The 19,202-nt window shown below is 35.9% G+C and overlaps 1 protein-coding gene across 2 annotated transcripts; it reads right to left on the bottom strand.

Moving 5' to 3' along the window:
- Positions 1–1,801: 1,801 nt before the first annotated feature.
- On the bottom strand, positions 1,802–18,767 carry LOC132149319 (G protein-activated inward rectifier potassium channel 1-like). 2 transcript variants are annotated; one of them, XM_059558468.1, is made up of 3 exons: positions 17,726–18,767; positions 6,932–7,148; positions 1,802–2,834 (listed from the first exon to the last, which is right to left on the bottom strand). In XM_059558468.1, exons 1-3 carry the CDS (start codon positions 18,392–18,394, stop codon positions 2,197–2,199), a joined length of 1,524 nt encoding a protein of 507 aa, XP_059414451.1. In that variant the 5' UTR covers positions 18,395–18,767; the 3' UTR covers positions 1,802–2,196. The 2 variants fall into 2 exon arrangements, with proteins under 2 accessions (XP_059414451.1, XP_059414452.1); XM_059558469.1 differs by lacking the exons at positions 1,802–2,834; positions 6,932–7,148 and adding an exon at positions 15,776–16,559.
- Between the last annotated feature and the right edge of the window lie 435 nt (positions 18,768–19,202).

Here is a 19,202-nt window from a genome sequence, read left to right as displayed (position 1 = left end):
TCTGACCTGATGAGTCCTCTAATTACTTACTCTGTCAACCAATCCCTAGCTTTCAATCACCAGTAAACCCCACAATGATTAATCCTCTCAACCAATCACAGTGAAAGGTCCTAAAAGATTGTTATGCCCAGAGTGCTCTCCTTTTAATATTTGTCCACTAGGTGGTGGTGTTCCGTGGTATTGCCACGAGCATCTTGTACAGGTGTGGAGTGTTACCTGTGATTGGCGTTTTGAGTTTAAAAGACTGAGAGCAGTGGGTGCTGAACTGGGCCTCCATTCATGTTCCTTTAACAACCCTATGAGATAGTTCTTTTATTCTTTCTTTCTTATTTATACTTAAATTTCTTATTATTTGTTTAAGGTTTAATGCATTGACTGAATTTCATTTTCTGATGGAAAGTATTTTCAATCAGTTTTTAGGACTCCACAAGAAGTGCGTTGTGTCCATTTGATGATTTGTTACAGAATTTCTTTCTTTGCCAGTGTCAAAATCCAATGGTCATTAAACATTTCTAGAAATGCATAAATTTTTAATTAAAGTAGAAGATTCTACAGACATAATTAATGATCAAGCTGTTTGGACTTGAGGATGAAATGATTAATTCAACATAATGCATCCTCTTTAATGCCAATGTAATAACCTTTTGTCCATATTAAAACATCACATGAGAGCATTTTATAAAATACTTTTAATACTAAACTCTAAAGTTGCATATACCAGAGATGTATATGCTATTAAACAGAACTAATATATATTTGATTCTTCTGTACCAGAGAGACTACTAAACACACATCATGTTGCAGCTGAATACAATTTATTCATTTTGACTAGGGATAACAGAGGGGGTTGTATGATACACAGCTAGAGATGAGAAGTAGGCATGCACATATTGTAATTGTGTACATTTGTCATATTACTAAGTGTGTGAGTGAGATTCACTGGGCGACATATACAGTCACCAGTAAACAGCTATGGAATACAAATCACAATATTTCCAGCTGGAGTTTTGTGCTAAAAGAAAGAAAGAAAGAACGAAAGAAAGAAAGAAAGAAAAACACAAATGACAAAGAATGATAATAAAAATTAAATGTTACCTCTTGTGCTTTCTCCAGTATCTATATCTATATCTATAAGTATCTCCAACTAGTTCTCACACTGCAAAATGATATTTATGTCTAATTTTACAGCTAAAATATCGAAAATAAATAAATAAAAACTATTGAAACATAAAAAATTTACTTGAGAATCAACAATGCTTAAGATATCCATACTTGCTTTCAAAGAAAGTATCATTTATGAAAGTGTACTTTCCCCAAAAGTTTGGGATCAGTAAAAAAAAAAAAAAAAAAAAAAAAAAAATCGTTAACCAAGAGTGCATTAATTTGAACAAAAATACAGTAAAAACCATAATATTGTGAAATACCATTAAAATTTAAAGCTGTATTTCATTCCAATTATGATAAAGCTACATTTTCAAAATTTTAAATACATTTTCACTAGTCATGATCCTACAGAAATTATTCTAACATGCTGATTTGCTGGTCAAGAAACATTTCTTATTAATATAAATGATGAAAAAAGTTCTGCTGCTCAGTATTTTTGTGGATACCGCAATACTTATATTTAGTTAAATATATTTTTAGGTTCCAGATTCAGAAAGATCAACAAAACAGCATTTATTTGAAACAGAATACCTTTGTAACATTATAATTGTCTTCACTGTCACTTTTAATCAATTTAATGCCTCCATGCTGAATAAAATAATAAAAGGATCTTACTAACACCGAACATTATATACAGTACATGATGTGTTGTCTTTCAAGTAAATGTATCTCGTTTCAAGTGTTTTTATCTGGTTTAATTTGTTTCCAGGATCTTTAGGCATTCAACTTTTTAAACAAATATTTAGTTTTTCAAGGATTTTTTTGATCCTTTACAGTAAAATAAGTCAAAAGTAATAATTACAAATACATTTATACAATTTTTATTTTTTGCAGTGCAAGCCACTGCAATCCTCCATTGTGCAGTCAGAAAGTTAATACTTGACATGTTACTGTTACTCTACAAGAGTCCTTATTTAGTTCCAAGCCAAACAGTAATTTTGCTCTAATCTGGATGTAGTTGTCCATGCTCACTGTACATAAACACTGAAAATTGCTCTCAGATTAGGAGAAAGTTTCAAAAGCACTTCTAGGTCAGCGATCTGCATTCATCTTCCTTAATTTGGCAGGCAGGTTGTCCTCTGGTCGGCCACCAGGTGTGTGTGGAGGACCGTGGGGGTGTGTGGGGATGGCCGCTGGGGTGGGAGGCAGACTTCTCTGGTGGAGGTCTCCCGTGGACATGGCCATGGGTTGGAAACCCACTTTGAGGGCTTTGAGGTGGAATCGTGCCTCTCCGTCAACCTGCCCAGGGCTGGAGCTGAGGCGTTGTAGTTTAAGAGGAAGGTCCCCCGTGCTCGAGGCCTTTTCGTACTGCTGCGAGCTCAAACGTAGTACCTTCCTTTGTAGATCTTCTCTACCAGACGAGCTCATTTTCTGGAGTTTGGTGGGCAGCTTGCAAGAAGCGCTTCCAGAATGCGCCCCTTCGTCACCTGCTTCCAGACAGTCCATGGAAATCACTCGCTCCCGGTGCAGTGTGACCAGGGGGGAGGGGAGCGAGGATTTCTCCTCATATTCTTTGACACTGTAGGGTGGCGTGGGAACCTCAAAGGTGCTGTGAAACTGGGAGTAGTCCACCCGAAAGAAGCCCTCTTCTAGAGACATGACTGGTAGAAAGCGGTGACCCCACAACACCTCATCTTCCGTGTATGAGGTACGAGCTTGGCATGTCATACCTGTGAGAAACAGCATATTATGAACAAATATTACAATGGAGAGGAAAAGTTTATGGTAAAAATGTATTACAGATAAGGATGCTTTCATTGTCAGGTTAGCTTGGCCATGAGAATGATTTATACTGCCCTGTTACTTTGTCTTCCAAGAATGTGATTTAAAGACTCTCAATACATAATGTGCATAAGAAGGCCTCATTCAGTGAGTCATAAACACAGCTCGAGCCATAGGTTTACACGGCTGGGCTCTTTCGCTTGTAAACCATCCAGGAAGACTGAAAATCCAATCTGTTTCACAATAAAATTAAAAACAATCAATAATCACGAAACAACTGGCGTTCCTAAAGAATGCATTGTTTTTTTTTGTCGTTGTTTTCATTTTTTGCAGAAGAGGAATTATTATTTTTCATGGGCATAAACCAGTAAATGGAGAGATGGAAAATGTATGCTGTCACACTGAAGTAGCATTTGTGTTATTACAAACAGAATGGTGTATAGGCTATGTGCTTATATTATGCAGTAATTCCAGTGCTCGATTTAATTGGCTGAGTCAAGTCTTGTGTAGTGGTGAGGACACTTCGATATCTAGGTGGTTTAGTGTGTTGTATGAATGGGTCATTGAACGGATTTGTGTTCCAAAACAAGTGATCATAAGTGAGTCATTAAATAATAATGAAAGTATTACAATCACATTTTTTGTTCAAAACACTGATTCATGCTTGAACAAAACTAATGATTATGATTGAGTCACTGAATCATTTACTCAGCCAGTTCATAAAAAAACTTAAAAAACTGAATCATTCATGAACAAATGAATTGATCATCAGTAAGTCATTGAATTATTCACTCAACTTTATTATTATTATTATTATTATTATTATTATTAAAAATTTAATTTTATTCATGAACAAAAAAAGGGAATATGTGTGAGACACTGAATCATTCATTCAAATGACTTGTTCAAAGCCACTGATTCATTCTGGAACAAAACATTAAAGTGTGCTATTGTGTGTTGCTTTGAGACACTTAAGGCGGATTCTAACATTTGGAAATATTTCAGTTAGTGGATTAAAAAATACACAAAGTAACCAGTAATACTGTGTCTAAAATGTAAGTTTAATGTTAACATCGTTTACTGAACTGTTTAAAAGCAATATCACATAAGCACAGTTTTGTTGGTCTGAATCATTAGTGATATTCAGAGCATTAGTGAGATTACATTATTATTTATTTACAATCATACCATGGCTTTTGCAGACTTTAAGCAGTTTTAGTGTTGATTTGGGGGGAAATATGCATATTTGCACAGAATGGATTTAAACATGGTAAAATGTGTTAAAATGGACTTGGGGGTACAAATAACTCTAAGCATTACATTAGACAAATATTTAATATACAAATATGCAAAGGCAGGGAACATTTAAAAAAATAATCAGTGACTTGTTTTCAAAGGCTGCAGAGCTTCTGTGTGGGCCTGCTCATGATTAAATGATCATTAAATAGCCTATTAATTAACAGCAACTATAATGAAACATGAACAATCCTCAGTTTTCAAAAATGAAGGATGAAGATCATAACAACTTAATCTCTAAGAGTGTTTCTGCTAGCACTATATCATCCCAAGTAATTAAACCAGTTTATGTGACATTAATCACACTGAAAATCCCATATTTTGCTGCCGATGTGATCATGCTAAGTGGGAGCAATGGGATGGCATGACTTTATCTTAAGGCTTAAATGATAGATCAATGCTGGAAGAGGTTTTGCAAACGTATCAATGGCTTCACTGCAGTTCACCTGAAAGTAGCTTTTAAAGCTCTCTATTAAAGCAAGACAAATTTCACAGTAGGACGGTTCACTGCGCAATACTCTGTCAGCATACATAATTAGAGTCTTAGGTATTGATTAAAAAAAGCCTCATACTTTCCACTTCCGCACATGCGTTTAGTCTATCTGACCTAAATTGCACATATATTTCATTCTTTGTTGTTTCGTATTAGGGTATACAAAGAGAAGATGCAAATTAATATGAGACTTTTTAATTCTGTGAGCTGTGAAGGTTCTTGCAAAGCCCTTAAAGTGTTACAGAGCTGTGGCTTTGTCTTGTACCACCATGATTAACTTGACATTTCTGTCTGTGCCCAGGGCTTCAGTGGATCAATAAGCACTTATGAGTACATGGCAGGCCTCAGCTCTCGATCAGCACGGTGGTTAACTTTTAAATCACCTGTTACTGGCCTGACAAGAAATTCATTACTGAATGAAAGAGTGAATGAATAAATGGTTTACTAGGAGCCTTCCTCTAGTGTGCACTGAAACGCTTGATAGGTGTGCGTGTAAGTGTGTTTGTGTCTATCACTGCTGTTACACCTGCAATAATGAGCATCTCTGGCACAGAGGCTATTTAATACCCTTCATCGCTTTGTCTCCATCTCATATAATTTCTCAGAGAGAAAGAGAAAGTTCAAATTTAAAGGGTTAGATGAAGAAAGTGTGAAAAGTAACAAAAACAATTATAAATATATTAATAATTATAAAATAGGACTTCTACCATACAGAGTGAGAGTTGCATTGTCTGTGTCTGTCTGTGTGAACACCCCTAAAATTGATATGAGAATCATATTTGATTGAAAGGGTGAGAAGTAGAAAGGGAAGTAAATTCTAATTATATTTTTGTTTATCTGTGCAGTGAAAAAGAATGCAAAAAGAACTGTTCTCGCTTCCCTATCCTGCCTTCTTCAGTTAATTTCCTTCTTTACACTTCACACACAGATCAAACTCAAGCAAGGTTTGAAGCTAATAGATCAAACTGACAAGCATGTGACTGAAAAAAAAGAGACTATTATGTGGAAGACGCTGCTAACAGCAAGGCTACAGCACAGGCCTAAAGCAATCAAAAAGACAATGCACTCATCACCCCCACTGACCTGACTGTACCTACTACATCCATTCCAACAGAAAACCAGGACTGAGGGGTGTGAGGAAGAATACAGAGAAGTAATCACACCTTACAAGGTTAAAAAATACAAAGAAAGTTTAAGAAAAGTGGTATGTTAAGTTATTCGACATGATTAGAACATGAATGATGTAGAAAAAAAGTATGTATTAGTAATTGTCATGTTTTCTATAAAAATATCTTAACGTCATTAAAATATGATAATTTTACTTGAAAAGCAAATTTGCATGACTTGTTTTTAGAGAAAACATCTTGAGAAAATTAAATTTTCATTGGCACATTTGTTCTGTTCTTGTCAAAGAAGCTAGATTTATGCATAATGCAAGGGGCAAAAAATTGTAAATGAAAAGACATCTTAAAATATACATTTGGTTTCTTAGGGATTTTTTTTATTGTTTTAATAATGTTAAGATAATTTTGTGGCACTACAATAAGGTTTTATTTGTTAACATTACTTACATTAGTAATAAACTATGCAAAACTTCTATTACAGCATTTATTAATATATTCTGTTATTTTGGTGTGATTACTAATACCGTACTTTCTTTTTTCATTTCATTAATAAGGTAACTGTGACTTCTTATCTCACAATTCTGACTTATAACTCAAATTCTGAGTTTAATTCTTCCTGAGAAAGAAGTTGATAAAAAATGTCCTTTTTTTATTCTTTTTTTTTATTCTTATTCTAAGTAAGCTCAGAATTCTGAGGAAAAAAGTCACAATTAACTTTTTTATTTTTTATTCTGTGGCAGAAACAAGAAAATAGAATTCTGAGATGGCAAAATACTGAGAAAAAATATATATAATTGCAAGATAAAAATCAATAAGTCAATTTCATATATTTCAAAGTCAAAATCAATTTCTTATGGTACTTCCATAAATATGACCATTTTTAGTAGTTTTATTAATTAACATTAAGAAAGATAACCACACTCTAATAAATGTATTGCTCATTGTTAGTTATTGTTAGTAAATGCATTAACTAACATTAACCAATGGACCTTATTGCAAAAGTGTAACTGATATGTTTTTTACATTACTGTGTAAAATCACTGAAGGCATGTGAGCAATATTGTAAATTAACAATTGTGTCAAGCCAGATTGTGTTCTGAAAGAAATAAAGAAAGTGAAAAATGCAACCCACCCGTTGTCTCTACAATGCCCTCCAAGATGACGACGATCTCAAACTGCTCGTTCATGAGCGAGCATTGGGAAAGGTCGAAGAAAGGACTCTTGGGATTGATCTCGTGGCAGATGGTGAGGGGAGAGACCAAGAAGAGTTGGTCAGCGCCTGTTCCAAAGCCCACATCCAGTTCACACTGATCCAACGGCAGGAACTCACCCTCCGGCGTCTGACGAGACTGGTGAGAGACAGTGAAGTCATCATCATCATCATCATAGTAGTCGTCATCTTCAACCACTGACAATCATCAAATCAAAAACATCAATTTTAGACTATGCCCTTCAATATCCAAGACAAATTACAGCAAGAACAATCAATATGAAAAAAAAGATAATCAAAGATTGTAAGAAATGGAGGTGGAAATGGAAAGAAGAATGTCAGCATGTATATTTACATTCTTTCTGCTGTATAAATTGTGTAATCAAACTTAAAATAACAGCATAGTTGAAATTGAGGGAAATATTCATGCTGTTTGGTGTGTGAGGGAAATATTCCTCTCTAGGCATGTGGAGAGAGAGAGAGAGTTTATGGCTAGTAAGGAGTGAATGGGGAATTGTGACAAGCATGAGTGCTCAGAACAGTAAAATAAAACAGTCAGTGAAAAGGAGGAGGCTGGGGTGAGATAAGAAAATGCTTACAAAGCATTGTGTCATTTCAGCCTTGATTTAAGACAATATAGAGTGTCTGTTCAGAAAGCTAGTGAAATTTAACACCTGATGATTTGCAGGGCGATGTCAAACTGAAGAAGAGAAGGAAACTCCAATGTGAGGGTTATGTTTTTCTACACATGGGGTTTGTGTTTGTATGTGGAAAGGCAGAGGATGAATCCACACAGATTCTCTTGTGAATAATGTTGTTCTGAATAAAAAGTAGAAGGGAGGCACTCTTACATTCATCTAGATGGTGGATGTCCTCTCACTTCTAAGTATCCATATCATCCACACTCAGTACAGTGGTCTTACTGGAGCTGTCTCCATAGGGGCCATACAGCTGTAGAATAGCCTCATGGGCTGTAAACCAACAACCCTCTATAAGTAGGCCCATTGCTTAAAACGCTGGAGCTCAGTGGGGCATCCAAATGCTTCCACATGGAATCATATTCCACATGTCTACTAAACAGAACAGCATTTATTTGAAAAAGAAACTTATCTTTTATTTCATTAAAAAACTCCACTTCTTCACTCCAATTTTTGATCAATTTAATGCATCATTACAATATTATATATCTATAGATGTTATCTATATATATTAAAGCAGACATATTTGGATATTTAGACATTACACAAATATACAAATTAGCTAAAACTATACACCTTTAACAAATGACTAAGTAGATTTGTCTACGGCTGAACTGATTAAAATCTGAATCTTTTATCAGTAAACTAAAACAAATATGGTGAGTAAGGTGAAAGTTTATTTATAAACCATGTGATGAATCTATCGAGTTGCTAGGTGAGTCTAAACTCTCGTTTCAGGGAAGGCTTTCTGGACAGGGCCTATCTCTCCTACATCCAGTCTGCCCAAGCAGAACAATTTAATAATGTTTATTTAGACACAGTATGACATTTCTCTATCTCTCTCTTACCCCATTATTTCCTCCATCTCACTCTTATGGCTCTTTCTCTCTTTCTCTTGCAAGCACATTGGCCAGGCTAAAATCAGAGACAGTGAGGGAAATTTTACAAGACGACACACACAGATAAAACCCTGAAAATATGTCTAATTTTAAAACAGTATATTATGACAATTTTTTTTGATGGTATGTTTTTGTTTTAGGGATGGCAGCATGATTTTTGTGCCAGAACCACAAGCCCTAGATTGCTCAGATATATCGGATTGTCAGCTGACTTGATTTAGGCTTTGTTGTGGGATTGATACACATTTTTACACTTACAGTAAATTCTCCTTCCGCCTCGGAATAAGAGATAGAGAATATAAACATACTTTCGAAATCACACCATCCCACCCACGCACACACACACACACACACACACACACACACACAAACACACACGGATACAAAACCTTCACCTACACAGAGGTTCTGGAGCAGTAGCACTAAGTGTCTCCTCAACTCTCTATCAACCCACAAGGAGCACTTCCACCATGAAGTCGCATCACACCAACTACCTATATCCAGTGTGTCCCTGCTCACACACACACACAAACATCCCTGCCAAAAAATCAATGTGCCTACTGCTTTTAATTTAGCATTACTCGTGTCTTCCATCTCCCACTATATCAGTCTAGCGTTGCCAACCCCTAAAAAAAACAACAAAAAAAAAACAAAAGTAGCAGCATTAACTTGGCTTTATTTTGTACTGTAGTAGTGTGTCAGTAGCTCAGTTGCTTTAAAATACTACAGCATTTACAGTAAAAAAGCAACTTTTTCCATACAGCAGAAATGCAGCATGGCAAAAATTGTGTGTAATGTAATTTATACTGGGAGATACCATTCAGTTTAGAAAAAAATGCTGTTCTTTTAAAAAAATATGTAAAAGGAAACAGTTTCCATTGAAATATTAGGCAGCAAAACTCAAAATATTTACAAAATAAATGTTTCTTTAGCTGAAAATCAGCACACAAAAAATATTTCTGAAGGATCATGTGACCCTGAAGATTGGAGTAATGATGCTGAAAATTCAGCTTACACTCTATTTACATGTTTTATATATATATATATATATATATATATATATATATATATATATATATATATATATATATATATATATATATATATATATATATAAAATAGAAAACAGTTATTTTAAATTGTAATATTTCACAATTTTACTGTTTTACTGTATACTTCAAATAAATGCAGTCTTAGTGAGTATAATAAAATTCTTTAAAAACATTTTAAATGGTAGTGTATGTTTACTTTTTTTGTAGTTAAATTCTGCTGCTTTACCATGTTCTACTAATATTTTTAAATATTTTAATCAAAATATATGTTTTCCTTTTTTAAAGGAATATTTCATGCAAGAATAAAATTTCTTTCATCATTTATTCATCCTCATGTGATTCCAAACCACTATGACAGTATGACAATATTTCTTTCTTTCTTTCCTCATACAGATTTGGAATGGCCTGATGATGAGGATATGTTGACAGAAGATTCATTTTTGGGAGAATATTTGGGAGTAGATATTTCTCTAACAATAATACTTCTGTACTCAAACATAATGCCATCTTTGCTATTTTTGGGCTGTTAGAAGGAGGATTTTGGGATAAAGCCCTGAGCTCACCTCCCAATGCATTTCGAACATAAGTGCTGGGCCAGATCACAACAATGAGAAACAAATATATTTAAGAACATCATTGTGGTATTGAGTATGAATGGGATTACACTATTTTTCAGCAGGCTTTACTGAAGCACAAACATTCTGTTGCTTTCCTCTGCTTCTTAAATCCACTCTAGGCAATGGATTTTTTATTTTTTTTACTCCTGTCTCTTTAAGTTAAGCTTGAAAAGACAGATTACTAAATTCAAGAAGCAGACGAGCAAATTGTACACAACATCTGTCCTGCATGTTTCAGGAAAACACAGCTAAATACACACATTCACACCAAATTGCAGTGGACGATATCTGGTGATAACCTTAAACTGTTTAAGATGAGGAAGTTATAATAAATAAGATGTTAAGTGATGATATGTTTGCATGCTTCTGATGAGATCTAATGCTGACTGATGTCAAGCAAAAGGCTGTACTCATCTTAATTCAGTATCCATTGGCTTTTAAGCCACACAGATAGACAGAGCCAAAGCCATTTTAAAAACAATACCTTTACAGAAGTGAATAAGCTATTATTCAAACAGCTATTTGAATGTGTCTGTGTGCCTTAACATTCATTTGTGTGTGTGTTTATGTGTGCCTAGTAGACTAAAGAGCTGCCAGATCAAACCTGTCATTCTTCTTTATATTCCACAGGAAAGAGGAGGAGAGATAGAAAGGAGGGAGTCTTAAAGAAGAGGGTAAACAGGAGGAGGTGGATTGAAACCTCTTTCCACTGCAGCAGGTACCAGCAGCCATCCGTTTGACTCAGTCATGTGCATGGGTGAATAAAAGCTGGGATTTCACTGCTTTGCCTTCCTCTGACTCACAGTGGCATTGACAGCAGAGCTGTGGGGAGGGGAGGGAAGGGGATACTCAAAAGCAAATAGATGGGACTTTCACACTGTTAATAGGGTGCTACTACAACCAAAATGTAACTCTAAGATAGAAATGTATGATGTAATTCTCAGATTTTACTCTGAGTTGGAGGCTAAGTATAAATTTAGCACAGATATATTTTCACTCGCCGAACAATCCCTGACTGAGCGCTATATCCTTCAACTGATCTGTGTTATTTTTCAGTTCATCTGAATGGACGCAAAAGCACATTTATTTGAAGTCAAACATATATATATATATATATATATATATATATATATATATATATATATATATATATATATATATATATATATATATATATATAGTCTGGCGAATAAACTAAAAGATTTACTAGCCAATGGTGATTCAATTGCCAAGGTGTCAGTAGAGGGTTGCAAAGTGAAACTATTTAGATTAACTGTTTTTTATTTTAACATTGAAAAGAGTTGTGAGTTGTTCTATTCTATGCAATACTTCTCTACTCAGTTTCAGAAGAGAACCAATCGAGTTAACAGAACTGAATTGTTACTGAGTAATTCAAATTGGCTTCCGCATTATTTCTCTCTCTCTCTCTCTCTTCTCCTTTGAGGAATTACCTAATAAAATCCACATGCATTATATAGATAATGTAATGTGCACCTCTTAGCGGGAAATTTTATACTGCTGAAGGCCATATACATATAACCTCTGTGTGTGTCCATAACAAACTGATCCATCTGTATCACTGCTGGGTCACATATCCCCAATGCCTGTTAGTGACAAGACAAATAACATGTTGTCCACCTCACATTTCATCCATCACTGCCAGCCTGCAACACACACAACACACTATATTCATACAAAATATAAATAACTCCCAGCATGCCTGTGTCCTATTACAAAAATATATTCAAGCAGTTTGAGGTTATGTACATGAACCTTATAAGTAATTCTAAACCTTTTCATTCATGTCAAACATACTGTCAAGCATAAACACACACAAACTCATTTAAATTAGACCTTTAAGCTCACAAAATAGACCAACACATCACCACACAAAGACCTTTATACACTACACACCTACACAGTCAACCTGAGTTAAAGCCTTTCTCCTGTAATCGAATTATCAGCAATTATCTCATTCATCACAGCGCACATGTGACTGCCTTCACAACAGCAAACATCTGTTCTCACTGTAAGACATGCTAAATGAGATCAAACGAATCCAGCTGAACTGCAATGGGAGCGGGTTTCTCCTCAGCTTTTATGATGTTGCTTGCACAATTAGCGCTTTATTATCAGCACTATGATTGTGTGTGTGGGCTTAGACAATGTAAATGGATTTTCTCTCTGGGTAATCACATAACCTAATAAATTTCATTCAGAACTCGTAAAATGTGAGAATAAATGTGTGCAAATCTATGTGTGCAGAAGGGCCGTTTTCTCCTAGAAGGCAAGGTATGCAATACCTCAGAAAAAAAAAAAAACGTTTTTTTCTACTCAGCTTAGGTAAATTAAGGGTGCACACACGACATCAGTAGTAAAAAGTAAAAGCTACACAAAATGCTTTTACTGTATACTTGTATATATTTTGAGTATTTATTATAGTTATTACTTCTGGAGCAATATGAAAATATAAAAACATAAACTTAATGAGTCTTTGATAAGACTTCTGATCAGACATTCCCCAAATATTTTGGTCATTCGAACCTCTGTGGCCTAAAATGTCTACCCCTCTAGATGTGTGCAAGTAATTTAACAACACATCTGCATGGTCACAGTTTTCTAATGGTGGTCACATGACATGCAGGCATTCAAATAAAGTGTTTCTTTTTTTCTTTTTTTAGGTTTACATCAGCTCATAAACACCTTGCAGTCCCTTCACAAACCAGTTTGGAAAACCCTGACTTGAATAAATACTATGTATACTAGTCTATTCTATTCTATACATATCATGGGACTCTCAAGTGTCCAGTATCCTCTCATCTCACTCATGTTTCCTCGCTCAACTCAACCTAGAACTTTACACAAGACAGACATATATTCATTGTACCTCATTTCTACCATGTTGCATTAGAATGCTCTTGTGTCTTCCTGAAACACAAGGCTGAACACTATCTTTCTGTCTCCCACTATTTCCCAACTCATGCCTTGTGTTTTCTCTTTTTGTCTCTTATGTTAACAATCTGTCTCCTTTCATCTTTCTGCTCTTTTCGTCTGTCCTTTTTTTCTCCTCTCTACCCTTGCTCTGTATTCTCTGTTCATCAATTCACAAACAATAGAGACAGTGACTCAGAACTGCAATTAGATGAGTGGAAGGTGATATATACCACTTAATTTATATGAAACTGAACATAAGGTAAAAAAAAAAAAAGATGGGGAAGAATCATAAGGTGATGCTTCTCTCAAGTTAGAGGATATGGAAAGACAGATAACAAGTAGGAAGAAGCAATATACGTATGTCATTATTTTGTATAAAATATAACGTAATGTTTTCAGTGACATGAGGGTAAATAATGACATTCAGAATTAAGTTAACTATCCCTTTAAGAATGTGCAGTGTAGTGTCTCTATGCTTGCATATTAGTGAGAATATAAGGTGAACCATGAGAGGGTCTGTCTGGTGTGCTATTTGTTGCTATGATGTGCAACAAATACACACACATACTCTCACAAAACACCAGACCATATGTCTTGCACCCACTGTAAATGTTCATGATCAATCTTAACATATAAGTGTGCCTCTTTAAGTGTGCATATCACAGCTGAAATGATAAATGCATCAGGATTATCAATGCACATTTTAAATGTTTCTGCTTTGTTTATCCGACAGGATGAGACATGATCTGACAAAAGGTGACTGGGAATGACTGAGATTGTGTGTGGGCGACTGAATCTAAATGGACTGGATATGCTGGCTTTAACAAATCAAATTGGCAGAGAAAGAGAGAGAGAGAGAGAGAGAGAGAGAGAGAGAGAGAGAGAGAGAGAGAGAGAGAGAGAGAGAGAGAGAACTGGTTTGTATGTGATTAAAATACAGAAAGCAATGCCAGCTCAGATAGGTACCTGTTAAGGGCTCTTAAGTGCTATTAAGTAGCCTACTTCAACTGTTATTGTATAGGAAGGCCCCTCCAGTGCACATCTAGCTAGCACTGTTATTTTAATATATTTTTTAATTCAAATTTCTATTCATTGACGGAGTAGTCCAGGCACAGAAAGAGATATACCAGAGTGCATTAAATTGTCCTCTGCCTCTAAATAAAAAAAAAAATATATATTTTTTTTGTGCATTATATTTGTTTTTATCTATATTGATCTGTAATATGCATAACATTTTTAATTTGATATGATAATCCATTCCATATTTTTATACATAATATATACACATACCGCCTCTATTCTACAACTCTTCAATTATTCAGACAATGGAGGTTAAATTTTATCCATATTCCACATCTTTGGTGCTCTGGTTGTGAGATAAATAATCGTGGCTGCTTAAATAGCCCTGAAGCACAAGGAAAAAATACTGATGAGAACCAGGTTATATTAGAAAGAGAGAGAGAGATTTCTTCTTTTCCAATATACAGTACAGACTAAAAGTTTGGACAAACCTTCTCATTCAAAGAGTTTTCTTTATTTTCATGACTATGAAAATTGTAGATTCACACTGAAGGCATCAAGGGCTATTTGACCAAGAAGGATAGTGATGGGGTGCTGCGCCAGATGACCTGGCCTCCACAGTCACCGGACCTGAACCCAATCGAGATGGTTTAGGGGTGAGCTGGACTGCAGACTGAAGGCAAAAGGGCCAACAAGTGCTAAGCATCTCTCGGGGAACTCCTTCAAGACTGTTGGAAGACCATTTCAGGTGACTACCTCTTGAAGCTCATCAAGAGAATGCCAAGAGTGTGCAAAGCAGTAATCAAAGCAAAAGGTGGCTACTTTGAAGAACCTAGAATATGACATATTTTCAGTTGTTTCACACTTTTTTGTTATGCATATAATTCCACATGTGTTAATTCATAGTTTTGATGCCTTTAGTGTGACTCTACAATTTTCATAGTCATGGAAATAAAGAAAACTCTCTCAATGAGAAGGTGTGTCCAAACTTTTGGTCTGTACTGTATGTACACATTTCATCATTCTCTTTTGAGTCAGTTTTCTGCCTTTTTATTTATTTTCCCTTTACTTCCAATAAATCAAGTTCTCTTTCTCTCCGAGTCTTTTTATATGTGTTCCCTGATGCTGTCCCAACTCCCAACCTTATACTATTATGGCAAACCTTTCACTATCTCTCAGTACCTTATTGTGCTTTCTCTGTTTATCCTCTGTTCCTCTTCTTATTCTTCTCTGATTGAAAGAAAAAACTTCAGCAGCTTAAAATGACAGTCTGCTTCATTTAGTTATACGCCATTGACCAAAGACTCTTAATCAATCACAGCATTCACTTGCCACTAGATAATTACTGTGAGCTATGCAAAAGATTTTTGAAGTGGGCCTGAAAGGTCATCCATTCATTTCTTTAAAGAATATTCACCTGTTTAACTTTGCAATTGTTCTGCGGGCTGAGTAAAATTATTATACTGGATAGATCCAGATGATCACACAGTTTCAATTTTCAAAGAATATGGGCCATAAATGTTCAGTCCAATTACACTGACCTCTTTAGCCTTATAAGTAGCCTTTGACTGATAGTCCTATTCATCAGTTAAAGGTGAGAAATCCTATTGTGTGAGTGTGATGTCCATGTGTCAACTTTCCTTGCCTTATTCATTTCATTTTAAGCCCTTCCATTGACCGAATTGATATGGAACAGTAGACAGACACACTCACACTCACACAATAGCATCAAAGCATAGTGTAAGAATGCATAGTATTTTTCTACTAGAGCAGTTATGTAAGCATCTTCTAGAAGAAAGCAATTGCATTGACAAAAACAAGTACTCTCCCCCTCAGAATATGTTACATATTTATAGTGCACATCTGTAAATTATTCTGCTACATTTTCTAATGTTCTGAAATTATTGCCTGAGGCTATAGGGCACAAAAAATTCCTCCTTCTCAAGTGTGCAAATGCGAATTTTCCAGCATCTCTCTGGCTGTGACCTCAGCTCCGGCAGGAGTCTTAGAGAGGCTTATGAGCTCAAAACCCAGAAACATTGTCTTTCCTCTTCGCATTTTGGAACAACCCTTTTAAAACCCATGGAATTATCGCTGACGTGGAAACACCTTCCAATTAGTGAGCAGGTTGGTTTAAATGTCATTGGTTACGAGTGACAGATGTTGGACACAGTTAGCCATCTGTAAAACTTTCTTATCTATGCCTTTTGTCTCATCTTGTTCAACTGTGTAATGATGGATGTCCATGTCGAACCTAGAATTCTCATCTGTACTGACTTCCTGCTAAATCACATTTCACAGGTCCCTTGATTGTCACTTATTCATGCTTTCTGTGAAAGAAAACAGCACATTTCTAAAGGGGAAAAGTCGGACACATTCCAGAAAAACTCAATGTCAATGTCCTCTTTTCCCAGTAAAAAAGTAAACCCTTATAATAACTTTCTGATATTTCTGCAGTTCAATGTTTTACACAATATGCAAATATCAATTTCCACTAGTGACTAACATGCTGTTTATGGTTCAACACTGCCACACCATTGACCCATGTTAGCTATTTTTCATGAACAAACTTTTCTCTAGTGAAGCACCACTGAAGCTCACTGAATTTCTCTGACAGTCAAAAAGGATTCCACCTACATCACATAACATATATAAAGAGATACCAAAATACACATAATCATTAAAAAAAAACTTAAAATAGATTTAAGTTTTCTTTATGATATGACACTTTATGATATGACACTGCCAAATAGCTAAAGAGTATAGTGGGAAAAAAAATCAACTACATTATAAACTATTTACTGTATGCAAATACTGAAAGCAACAACAACAAAATACGTAATGGATATTGAGATTAATAAGTAATTCCAGTATTGCATCTTGGAACTTAAAAACGTGAGTAAGTGATTGAATGAATGAATGAATGAATTAATTAATTAAAAGAAATGTAAAGGAATAGTTTCAAACAGCTTGGTGATTTAAACACATGCAACAAGTGTAATGTGTTGAACCATACAGTGTAAGTAATTTTCCAATAAAAATAATGTTATGTAGGTTAACTGTAAATCACTTTACCATATCTAACACGTTGCTGTAAAATATTGTAAAAAATGTTTTATAAAAAAATAAAAATTAAAAAAAATAAATCAAAATCACCTTATTTTAATTCTCAGCCTTTAAATCACATTTGTTTTGAGATATATTGGAGTGTTATGTTGCATTTTAAGGCGTTTATTGCATTATTTTATAAATATATATATTTTTTTAAATCTGAAATTCTTCAAATACAGCCACCACAATACAATCCTATAATGCTTGTCACTGTATGATTAAAAAAACGTAAATCTAAACTAAGCATTTCTAAAAAAATAAAAAAATAAATAAAAAAAGTATATGTATATATATCTTTGTAGGCTACTCTTTGTGTTTGGCTGTATTGTCTTGCAATAGTTGTAAATAAACTACAGGCCTGTAGGTGTGCAGTGTGTGCTTTCACCTTTATGAGTTTACACCTGATTTGCGCGGACACCATATGGCTGTTCCTCAGATTGCCCACGCGGAACATTAAGCAGAGTTTTCCGTCTCGCTGTGAGATCACCGCGTCCTGGCTGAACATGAGCGTCTCCGCGCGCTTCTTGGGCTGGGACATCTTAATGAACATACAGCCGATGAGGAACGCGTCTACTATGGAGCCAAGCAGAGACTGGAACAGAAACAGGATAATGCCCTCGGGGCACTTCTCAGTTATATAGCGGTAACCGTAGCCAATAGTCGCCTCGGTTTCAATAAAAAAGAGGAACGCTGACGGGAAGTTGTAAACATTGGCGACGCACGGAGTGTACGAAGCGTCATGGCCATGATTCAAGTCCCCTCTTATATATGCGATGATCCACCACATCGAGGCCATGACCAGCCAGGCAATGGTATAGGTGAGGATGAAAATGAGAAGGTTCCAGCGCCACTTCAAGTCCACCAGCGTGGTGAACAGGTCGGATAAATAGCGACTGGTCTCTCCGCCGAGATTCCCGTGCTGGACGTTGCAGCGTCCGTTCTTCTCCACGAAGCGCTGGCGCTTCTTCTTCACCGGTGCGCTGGGGAAAGACGCGCCTCTGTTCGTGCTCACCACCTGGTAGTCCTCTCCGAATTTACGCCTTAGCGCTGCCATAACTTCAGCACATTGGTTTCATTAAACCGGAGGGGGGTTATTATCTTAAAAATACAAAAAGGAAACTTACTTTCTCTGTAGCATGGCTTCGGTGCCTTTTCAATTTAAAAAGTAGATGGAAAAAGGTCGCGAGGCAGGGCAAGGTCTCTGCTAACTTTTTTTCCACCTCGAGTAAATCTGGACTGTAAATGCAGTAAGCTGAAAGCGCGTGCCTATTACAATGCCAGTTTACTGTATTGCATCACTGTACCAGGCTCTCTTCTGGTCGCGTTTCTCTGGATGCCTGTGTGAAATGCACAGGTTGTGTTCTCTGTGCACTATCGGCTCCTCTGCACGATATGGCATGAACAGGAGAATAAGAGAGAGAAGAGAGAGTGGGTGTGAGGGACGAACGGGTGGGAGGGGGATTTGCTTGTGTGTGCGAAATACAATTTTTACACTGGAGAAGATGCACATGCGGTTGTGTATGTGTGTGTGTGTGTGTGTGTGTGTGTGTGTGTGTTCCGCGGCATTGGAAAGAAGATTGGATTTCCAGTCCAATGTTGAAATCAATACGCTACCCAGTCGACTACATTGGTGTCTCACAGACACATTTTGTATTGTTATGTTAGTATCAATATAGTCACAAATTAAAGTTGTCTTTTTTGTGTTTAAACCGAAAACAAAATCATAATTTCCCTTCAAAACTGAATGCTATTCCGCAGTCAATTACTCAAACTAACAGCGCCATCTGTTGACTGAGATGCGTGAATACACAATTTACTAAAAAAAAAATCAAAAGCCACTCATTCACTCGTGCATATACGCA

Source organism: Carassius carassius, chromosome 9 (assembly GCF_963082965.1).
Source record: "Carassius carassius chromosome 9, fCarCar2.1, whole genome shotgun sequence".
Classification (NCBI taxonomy): Eukaryota; Metazoa; Chordata; class Actinopteri; order Cypriniformes; family Cyprinidae; genus Carassius; species Carassius carassius.
This window is presented reverse-complemented; position numbering and strand designations above follow the sequence as displayed.

Excerpts from the sequence above, each read along its gene's own strand:
- LOC132149319 (XM_059558468.1), bottom strand. The coding sequence starts at position 18,394 with ATGGCAGCGCTAAGGCGTAAATTCGGAGAGGACTACCAGGTGGTGAGC. Across the intron at positions 7,149-17,725 it reads TCAGGTGTAAACTCATAAAG|TCTCGTCAGACGCCGGAGGG; the intron begins GTGAAAGCACAC and ends GTCTCTCACCAG. Across the intron at positions 2,835-6,931 it reads GGGCATTGTAGAGACAACGG|GTATGACATGCCAAGCTCGT; the intron begins GTGGGTTGCATT and ends TGTTTCTCACAG.